Source organism: Clytia hemisphaerica, unplaced genomic scaffold (genome assembly GCF_902728285.1).
Source record: "Clytia hemisphaerica strain Z4C2 unplaced genomic scaffold, Clytia hemisphaerica genome assembly, whole genome shotgun sequence".
Taxonomy (NCBI): domain Eukaryota; kingdom Metazoa; phylum Cnidaria; class Hydrozoa; order Leptothecata; family Clytiidae; genus Clytia; species Clytia hemisphaerica.
Genome location: NW_027104209.1, coordinates 926,185 through 937,022, shown reverse-complemented (window position 1 = coordinate 937,022; position 10,838 = coordinate 926,185). Strand labels below are relative to the sequence as shown.

The window sequence follows — 10,838 nt, the reverse complement described above, 5'->3', positions numbered from 1 at the left end:
TTCTGTAAAGCCCGAATGGCTAGATAGAGCGTTTTGGCTGAAAAGTGTTCCGTGGTTAGGTAGGAAACCCTACCGAGGTCACGTGACATCACAATAGGATTTCAGCGCTTGACCAATCAGAAGCTTCTTTTAGGTTTGGAAAACAATAGCAATAATATTATTTGCGATATTCATTTTTTTTACTGTATCTAAAAGGCTTTAAAGCACTCTATTTAGCCATTAGGGCTTTAAAGAAATCCGTGCTTCCTACCCCATCCCAACTTTAGTTAAAACAAGAGAGGCGTAAAACAACATCCACTTCGAAAAGCTTCTATTCAATTCATCATTTGTGATATAATATTATAAAGGAAACTAATCGCTTAAAAAGAAAAATTAAAGATTATAATATTTCCTACAAATGCATTTTGGGTAATCTAGAGAGAGAGTGATAATACCACTTTTGATTTACAGTTTAACGGATTTCACACTTTTTCAAATGTTCTCCTGATTAGTGCTAAAAACACAATTGAAAAAGTCTGCGACCGCAGTCGGACGCGACCCGAGGACTACTCTATCAAAAGCTATCTACCCGAAGGTAGGGGAGGGCGCCACACTTTCTCGCTTGTTTTCTCCACTGACCCTTCATCCTTCTCTTTATTGCTGAGCATCAAGCAGAGAGGCATCAAGTACCATTTTGAGAATCTTTGGTATGACCCGGATGGGAACCGTAGCCGGATGCTCTACCACTGCACTACACTACACGCTTGAAAAATATTTATACCAGAGAGAGAAATGTCTTCAAAATATGAACTATCAAAAATGATGTTACTTAAGGACCATATATCCAATTTTTTGAAATCTCGAGGGAAAAGTGTATCTGTAAAGAAATAGCGAAAATATGCGGGCCTCGAGTTACCTACAGCCTAAAATATAATAGAAAAACTATATTGATAAAACTATATATTCTCATATATGCACAGACAGAAAATCAAAACCAATAATGAAAACAAAATAATCATCGAAAATTGAAAAAAATGACTTAAAAAACATAATACAATATTATGGCATAAAAAATTATACTTTAAAATAACTCAATTCTAAAAAAATAAGTAAACATTTCTATAGTATAAATTCTAAAATTGTGAAAAATTTCTGGGGAGAAAAAAACAAACTGAATGATTTTATCCTTGGCAAAAAATGATAGTATGGTCGTGTTACAAAAATACAAGGCTGTTTGTAGGAAAAAAATAATATCTAGCTGAAACTTTCTCCTAGACCTTCTCTACGGGATGCTTAAGCCTCAGGAAAAAATGCCCTAAAATCCCACTGGTGGAACATCCCTTTTTTGGGCAATTTCTATTTCCCCCAGGCAAAACCCTAAGGGCGAAATTTTTTGAAAATTTCAAACCTTATTTTCAGACAAAATCATGTATACCATTCGAAAGCTCTCGAAAAACTACATAGAAGACCTTCAAACGGTTATAGCCGATTTCCTTAGGTAACTCGAGATATTTCACGCGCAAGTTCCACTTTTCGCCACATTTTGTCTGAAATTGACCATAAATTGCATCTTCTGTGTGAATTATCTTGAGAAGGATCACCAGTGGGATTATAGGGGATTTTTTCTGAGACATAAGCATCCTATAGAGAAGGTCTAGAGAAAGTTTCAGGTCGAAAATTTTTTTTTCCTGTAAATTATGCTAAACGACCCAACTATGAGGATTAATGAACGCCCGGAATAGTTTTGAAAATGACTTGCGGCTTTGGTGCATTTCTTGAATCAAAATTTTCATAGCTAGATCGCTTGTCATGTCATTTTCGAAGATCGCCTAGCCTGGAAGATTCAGTGATGGATATTGTCTTGATTCGAGACTAGTCGGTTAGATAAATACTAGACAAATAATTATTAACAAAGAAAAAGAAAAATATAATTAAGAGAGTTTCAAGGGCTGGAATGGCTGGAATCCATGGAGGGTTGACACCGACACAACCAAAGGCGCAAGAGGACTCTCAGATTTTACGCCCAAACCTAATAATTTTCAATCTATGATTTCATGAGTCTTTTATTGGTCAACTGAAGAGCGGTAGCTTTCAAGGATTTACAAGTACGTTGGTGATTAATGAAACTCGGTTGATGGATATAGGTCAAGTGACAATGCGGACATCGGTACTTCTTCAAGATTCTACCGGCAATGACTTTCCCGATACCCGGCGGACGTCCCTTTCTACGGAATACAGAACCCGATTGTGACGTATTTGACGCACCGCCATCTCGCCGTTTATTGAATTTCGATGTTTTCGGCACGTCATCACCGTTTGATGAGGACGAGGCAGCTTTAACGGGGCTTTGTGAGCGGGTTCTCGTAACGATGATTTTGGATTTGAGTTGGGATCGTTTCTTTGCGAGACGTTTCCGCAGTCTAGCTTTTCGATCAGTTTTATTATTAGAATTCACAGTACTTTTATTCACACTTTCACCTTTAATGATGTTCGTGGAGACGGCGGACTGATGTTCTTCTCCTAGGTCTTGTTTTACCTCACTTTCAGATATTTCTTTTCGCTTTCTCGGCGATTTTTGCTTACCTTGAGCGCTTTCGTCAGACTCAATACCATGTTTTTTCTGTAAATGCACAATCTAAAGAGGTCTGGGACGTAAACAATTTGACACATTTCGGACATTTGTGAAGGTGGAGTACGAGGTTTCGCTTTGATCGTGTTCTTGTGTTTTAATAGTAAGTGAATGTTTAAGTTCGTAATTCCGTTGAAGTTTTTATTTGAGAATTGACTCGAACAATATGGACAATTTAAAAATTCTGGGCCTGTTGTGAGACGTTTTCTAAATTTCGCTTTATCGTGTTTTCGTTCGGCTTTGTTTTCTTTGATGGGTTTTCTTTTGAGTCCTTTAATATTCCCATTCTTTTTCGGCTTTTTCGTCAGCGGTTTGAAAGTAAATGCTTGGTTCGTTGACGCCGCTACCGTCGTTACGGCCGATGTACCGGTGCCGATTGTTTCAATATGGCGTCTTTGGTGACGCTGTAAAGATTCTAGTGAATCGAAACCAAGAGAGCATTTTTGACATTGAAGTAAAGAGGTTCGTTCTTTCGGTTTACCGTCATCCTGATCCTCCTCACCTGGGTCCGTGGTCAGATCAAATTCGTGAGACAAATGATGACGTTCCAGATCCGTCACATTGTCATACGACGCCTGACAAATAGAGCAACGGTAGGGTTTTGAGATTGACTCAGCATGAGTTTCAAGATGAGTTATCAAATACGTTTTCCCTTTGAACGTGCGTTGACACACAGGACACGGATACACGATATTGACGTCACGTTTACGTAACGAATGCCTGTTGTCGTAGTGACGTAAAAGATTGTATTTCTCGCACGCACGGAAACTACAAACGTGGCAGGAAAACGGGCGCAAATTACGTGAATTGTCGGACGACGTCGACGTCCGCTCCTCTTGTTTTTGTTGTTGTTTATCAGAAATTAGATTCATTGGTGGTAAGACTGAAAATACAAGGAGATTGGACTCTTCCAGAAAATGTCCGTACATGGGGGTCGAGTATATTGTCTGGGGGTAGCGAAAAATAATCAAAATTTGCCTTGTCCGGGGGAGGGGGGTTTAAATTTGCTCTGTTCAGGGGTAATTTGGGTTGTCCGGGGGGTCAACTGATGCTTGTCCGGGGGGTAAATCACTGATTTTATTCAAATTTTTTCTGGAAAAGCCCATTATAGAAACAAGAAAATATCAGAAAAGTGGGAGAAAACAAAGAAATCTTTGATCTAGAACAAAGAAAAAACACATGAAAAGCATTTCATTAAAAAGGCTACTCTAACGAATTTAAAAGATATAAAAAGAGGCACTCCTTTACACTGAGAAAGCAGAAAAAATAAGAGAATTTCTCAAAATTTGTGGTGGCGGGAGTTGTTCTTTCCCTTGTAGTAGGGGGAAATTTGTAAAATCACTCGATTTTTTAGTCAAAGCACTTGTTGATACATTTTTGGAAAGCTAAGGTGGTGGGAGTTGTTCTTTCCCTTGTTAAAAAATGAGAGATTATTTTCCCTTCATTTAGGTTCCCTGCGAGTGTTAGATAAAATTAAAGCTAGCATTTTTATATTCTCTATATCATTAAAATCAATCAGTCAAACCTCTATCATTTAAAAATGACTTCATGGATGTCGAAGCTGTGTCTTCTGATATTGAACCTCTCTCACTCGAAAACTTAAAAAAATAGAGAGTGTAATGTTACAGATGCAAGTAAATCATTAATTATTAGACTGGTTTCTATAGGAAAGCTGAAACGAGCGGTCACTTAATCGTTTGTGTGTTACACGCTTTTTTTATAAGAATAGTGTACTTTGGATGAGGGTCAATTATTCTTAAGTGCCATAATTGTGGATGAGATATTCTTAACCTTTTCTTACTTTTTTAGACTTGACTTTTCTACAAACATGAGAAATGATCAATTTGAGAGTCTTGGACTTTTGAGTGAACATTTGGGTTAAAATTACATTTCTTTCTCAAAGATTCAATTTATCTCTAACAAAGGAAGCAGTTTTTTCTATTAACCGAATACAAAATGACTGTATTCTTATCAAATTCTGTGGAATTCACCCTAGAGGGTATTCTTACGATTTGGCCAATTTTCACCCTGATATTCTTATAGAAAGATATTCTTATAAAAAAAAGCGTGTATGCATGCGTGGGCGTAAGAGTACTGATCACAAGAGACCACAACTACTTATGTGTGTGTACTTTTTAAAAAAGCTCGATAAATCAAAGGCAAAAAGAATGATTAACTTTCTAGAGGTATTCAGGGACGTAAAGTACATAGAAGGGACAGTATTTTCGTGTGTAGTGTGTGTAGTAAGTAAGAATTTTGCAATCACGAACGGGGGTTCCAAAGCACAAAACTTTTACAATCACTCTAACGATCAACATAGACTTGTGTCGTTTAATAATCCGGGTATTACAGTAAGACGAGTATGATAATGGGCTATTCCAGAAATAGTCTTCACCCCTTTTGTTGAGGAGGTGTGAGGTCCAGGAAGGTCTGGAAAATAAAAAAATCCAGGGTGGTCATTAAAATTAGGTTGAAAATCCAGTGTGAGTAAAAAAAGCTAAGTGGCTCCTGAAAAATGAAAAAACAAATTCAGGAGGGTCACTTTTCCAAATAAAAGACCCCAAACATATAGGGTACAAGTATTTTCTGAGATAGCCCAATTAATACGGGATAATTTCAGTTTGCATAAACGAATCCAGTCTATTTAGAAAATAATTTGTCCCTTCTATTAATGTTTGTTTGTTTAAAACGATAAAAAGGTGAAATGCCTGCAGACGAAGTTTTTTGTAAATGAAGTAGACTCTCGCTAATAATTCGAACTTCTATTATTCGAACCTTCCTAAGTTATTCAAACTAATTTCCTTAACGGAAAAAACATAACTTAAAATACTTTATATTCATGATATGCAACACTGGAGAGTCTTCTGAGAGCTTTTAAAATGTTCCACCCAATACGTCACTTAAACAATAGAAAAAGTGACGTATTGGGTGGAACAAAAACAGAAAGGTTGCATAATTTCGTGAAGTCATTGCAGTGGTTCATATCATGAATAACTCATTCGGGTTCTAATTATTAGCGAGAGTCAACTGTAGAAAAGGTCATAAATAAAAGCGAGTTGTGTTTACCCTTGAGTCGGATTCAGAATGTGCTGAATAGCTACACGAAGGCGTCTTGAAATCTTCGTCACCGTCCAAAGAAAATTGATACGTGTCGCTTTTACTCACAGAGTGATGTGGTGTCCGACGTCTCGTCAGGTAGCCCGCCATTGAACCACTGGTAGTAGGTGAATATGATGACAGAGGTTCTATGAATCGGTGACTGTCGTTCCTTGAGGTGGTTCCGATTCGGGATGTGCGTCGTGGTGGGTAGGTTAAACCAAAACCTTTTGATGTCTGTTTTAAAGAAGAAATTGTTAACAGATTTTATAATAAATCTCTAGACCAAAATTATTAACCCATTAAGTGCGATAACTCCGTCACTATAAATTTTCAAGAGAATTTTGATTTTAAATGCGTTTACACGCCCCAACTAAGACATGCTGGACCTTCCTGAGGACTAATGTAATAAGAAAAATAGAAATGAAAAATGGCAACAATAGTAATAAAATGCAAACTCAAGAATCAGAAAAAAGTACTAATCTTAGTCAGAAATACTTTTTTTAGAGAACCATTCTCTCATCTTGCCGCCAAAAATTACAAAAAACCCTATTTTTAGGCAGTTTTTGGCCCAAATTTGTACAAGAAATATTTTTCTCGAAAATCAGACTCACATTTTGGGTATTGCCATTTTGCATCATTGTGCAAAAAATCTGAAAAAACTAATGAGCCAATCTCGAGGAAAGCTGGTAACAGACAGACGGACAAACGGAAGGACATTGGTTGATTTATAGCCCCGTCGAGGTTGGTCCAAAAACTAACTAAGGTTGCGGCGCTCCTAGGTCGAGACCTACCGACGGTACAGGACCGATCTCATGGTGCCAGCTGGTGCCAGTGGTACTTAATGGTTTAGGGGTTTTATTCTTATATAAGTGTTCCCGTTTCATATCAGACACATATTTCATATCAGGACAGTTTCTGCCTATTGTTATATTATGCCGATATATCTACATGAGCATGACCGTTAAACAATCATTCAGAACACAAATAGTGACGATCTATTAAAATTAGTCGTTTGTTTCTTATTAAAAAAACGTTTAGAAACCAAAATTTCATGCTCTTGATATATTCTTTCATATTCAACACTTCGTGAGCCATCTTATTACCTATGATGGTACCCTACTATCATGCAAAAAATTAGAAAAAATTAATGACCCAATTTTTCACAAAGCCTAAAAAACCCGTTTTTTAGCCGTTTTTTGGCCCAAATTTGCCAATTTTTTTCTCAAAAATCGGGCTTCGTCACATTCGAGGGTTTATAGTTACACATCTTTGTGCAAAAAATCAGAAAAAACTAATGAGCCAATCTCGAAAAAAGTTGGTAACGAACGGACGGACGAACAGACGAACGGACAGAGGTGAATTTATAGGACCTCCACCGGGGTAGGTGCAAAAAGCTTGTGAATCAAAATTGATGAGTAAGCAAACGAAATCACTCTCAACTCAAAAAAAACTTCAAATATTATTAAAGAGGATGAATATAGTTTATAACAAGTCTATATATTAATAGCGGTGCTTTGTGTGTCTGTGTGTCACCACTTTCGTTTTTGCTTTGTTTGTGTTTTAAAATTATGACTTTTAGTCTCTTGCTCCACAAATTTGTTCTATTGGCTTGGTTTAGACTTTATTCAGCCTTTGTTTTGAAATTTAAGGCCCATCTACATTTAGTAATTTTAACTTCTGCCTTAACTTGCCTTTTTCTCTCTTCTTTTGTTTTAAATATTTTCGAATGTGTATTTAACGATCGTATTTATTAATGACATTCGAATTCTTTTCAAAACAAAACAATTTCATTTCATAGAAAAGAATATTTCAAACGTAAATCAAAACATAAAAATCAAAAAGTTTGTGGACAAGAACAACATTCAAAAGGCGATATATTAGTTCACTTCTTTCTTCTTATAAAAATATTCAAGTCGTCGTTACTGTTAAAAAGTGTGCACCGAGGTGTGTACGTCATTTTTTATGTTTAAATTCGAAAAGTTATGACAAGGGTTTAAAAAAGCAACTTAGAAGGGACTTAGAATTATCTTATTTATTTTTTTCGATCTGATAAAAACAAAGAGTTGCACTATTCTTGTGAATTTTTAAACTGGACATCATATTTCGAAAGCATCCACCGAAGGGGGACTTCAAAATATCTGTTCTGAAGGCACGTTCCAGCTGGATATGGCGGTCTGTTCTTAGCGAACTAAAGAAAAAAGTCTGCTGGAAAAAAGTGGTCTGTTCTACTGAAGATTGGGACCAGCTGGAAAAATATGGTCTGTTCTACTGAAGATTTGGACCAGATGGAAAAATATGATCTGTTCTACTGAAGATTGGTACCAGCTGGAAAAATATGATCTGTTCTTATGAAAAAAATAGTTTGATATCTTATTTTTATAAATAAGGTGTCTAAGAATTTCCTATCTGTTCTGAGGGAATTTCAAAAAAGTCCTGAATGTGGTTGCCTGGAGTGGCAGCTGAAAATTCTCGATCTGTTCTACAAAACATCTGGAAATTGTGGATCTGTTCGAACTGTTAGCTGGAAATTAAGTTTCTGTTCTTAAAAGTCCTTCAATGTCAAGCTGGAATTTTAGCGATCTGTTCTTATAAGATTTTGTCAGCCCTGGTAGATAAGAACAGTTAACTCGCGTAAAATCAATCGCCTGGTAATTTCGTATCTGTTCTGAAAGTTTTTTTACCTCCTAGCTGGAAAAATATAACTGTTCTGAAGTAAAAATTTCTCCCCTGGAAAACGAGGAACTGTTCTTAATTTCGTGGAAATCCTTCCAGCTGGCAAATCAGAACAGATATTTGCAAATTTTAGGTCGGTGGCTGCTTCTGATATTTAACGCGAGCGAAGCGAGAAAAATAACTACCTGCAGAGTCGTTTCAAATGACACTGGTACAGTAAACGATGCTCTTTTAGTCTGAATCGCAGACCTCTACAAAACCCCAGGTAGTATAGTATAGTATCTATAAGGAGCACGAATCCGTTAGTGGATGCCAGCAGCCTAATGCTCTTTCTGATAACTTTTGACTTAATCAAAGAATTATGTCACGGGGGGACAGTACACGATCCAAATATGGTTAAAAGATAAGACACCCGGGGAAGGTTAGAGTTAAACGTTGTAGAGATTTCTTTTTTTTATTTGATCGCTTTTTAAAGCCAGCTTCAACATCCAAAGGACTTTTAGTGCGTTCAGCTACAGCTTATCCGGCGTGCGACGCCGGGTACCGGCTAGTAATACTTTAATGGACCTACCTATTTATAAAACGAATAATTAGAATTTAATGGAAGTAATGTATAATTTTAAATTTCGATTTATATATCTATTGGAACGGAGAAAGCAATTAAGAAACACCTTTTCGGCAGTACTAATGTGCATCTATGTGCAAAAAATCGCAAAAAACTAATGATAAAATCTCGAGAAAATCTCAAAAAACAGCTTTTTTCGGGACATTTCCGGTTCTACCGGCCGGAAAAAATTTTTTTTCGAAAATCGGGCTCCGTCACATTCGAGGGTTTATAGTAATGCACCTTTTTGCAAAAAATCATAAAAATTGAATGAGCCAATCTCGAGAAAAGTTGGTAACTAACGAACTAACTAACTAACGAACACGGGTTAATTTATAGGACCTCCACCCCACCGGGGTAGGTCCAAAAACTCCCTTTACGTATAACTTTTTCCGTCAAAGCATAAGAGCACTTTGTAAACAATTCCAGTCTATCAACAGACACCTGTATCTGTAAACAGACCCAATATCTTCGGAAATTTTAAAATTTATTGCCGTAGAGGGATTGTCGTACTACGCTACGTTATACAAGAGATATGCACTGGTACAGAGTACAAACATCTTAAAGGGGAAGAAGTATTAGGAAAAGATTCGAATTACGGAAAGTATACGTAAGTATAGCATGACTTTCCAGCTGAGAGGACTAATGTTTTAGTTCGAATTACAGAGAGATTCGATTATTGAGGTTCGAATTGGAGAGAGTTCACTGTACTAATAAATGAGGCCGTGACAAAAACTCTCCCCCAGGAAGACAAACCCCGATAAGGGATATGATGACCTTACTTTTCCGAAGGCAGCGGTCGAGTAGCGATTGGAATCGTATCGTTTTCGAGCGACTGTCGAGATTTGGTCCACTGGTTCCTTAAAAATTGAGAAAATAGTTCATTAGTTTTCTATGGAAGATCATGCATTATCGATACAAATCATACGAGAAAGAAGTGAAGCTATTGGTCGATCTCGGCAACAATATTATTTTTGACAAATCAAGTCATTTCTTCCGAGAAAAAAATCGATAAACAAGTTACGCGAGATCGAAAAATGATTCAATTTGGTATAAGTTTATGAAAAATTCCAAAATGTGGACCGTGTAATTTTTACCTGTTTCACTCGAGCAATGGGGTTGTTTCGTACCCAAAAGTCTTGAATAAGAGTTTCACAGCCTTTCAAATTTTCAGCCGGTTCCCAACTAGGCTCCCATTCGACTTGGTAAAATGTCTTTGAATGCTGAAATTAAACAAATTGAATATTTAGTTTACTGCTTGGATAGAGATGTTAAATATTCCTACCTATATTGTCTTTTTTGAGTGTCTACCACGAAAATTAGTTCCGAAAAATGCGCCAATTTAGTACCATCGCACCACGAAGATTAGTTCCCTTATAAGGTTAAACTTGTGGTTTTCTTATTGAAGGACGGGTAACGGGCTTACAATATAGTGACAAGTTTCTTAGCAATTTCTGACATTTGTGGCTTAAAATTGTTCTAAATTCAATATAAGGTTTTTAGCCAAATTTCAGCATGTTATTCTTGTAAAATTGTGTTCTAATAACAAAAAAAGTATTAACGAATAAAGCATACTAAACCTCGTCAATATGGGCACCAATGACTTTTCGTACTGGAAAACTGTTGCCACGGAAACCTGGTAACGAGTTCATTGTTGTCACCAGACCCCTATTCACCACCGACTTCAACCAATCACCAGGTGCAACAACATCCAAGTCATCTCTTTGTTCACTTGTCTTACATATTTTGTTTTTGCTTTTTAGTTTTATTTTTCCGCTGAAAAGAGAAGAAAACGGAAATCAGTAAATTGGACACAATAAAGTCATCATCTTTTCACGATAAAAACAAATACAG

At 36.7% G+C, this 10,838-nt stretch overlaps 1 protein-coding gene across 2 annotated transcripts; it reads right to left on the bottom strand.

The window, feature by feature from the left end:
• Positions 1-840: 840 nt before the first annotated feature.
• Positions 841-10,756, bottom strand: LOC136815533 (uncharacterized). Of its 2 annotated transcripts, XM_067071988.1 has the most exons (7): positions 10,565-10,756; positions 10,082-10,207; positions 9,767-9,844; positions 5,675-5,941; positions 5,004-5,038; positions 4,134-4,206; positions 3,403-3,491 (listed from the first exon to the last, which is right to left on the bottom strand). In XM_067071988.1, exons 1-6 carry the CDS (start codon positions 10,634-10,636, stop codon positions 4,155-4,157), a joined length of 630 nt encoding a protein of 209 aa, XP_066928089.1. In that variant the 5' UTR covers positions 10,637-10,756; the 3' UTR covers positions 3,403-3,491; positions 4,134-4,154. The 2 variants fall into 2 exon arrangements, with proteins under 2 accessions (XP_066928088.1, XP_066928089.1); XM_067071987.1 differs by lacking the exon at positions 5,004-5,038 and having other exon boundaries at positions 841-3,491.
• Between the last annotated feature and the right edge of the window lie 82 nt (positions 10,757-10,838).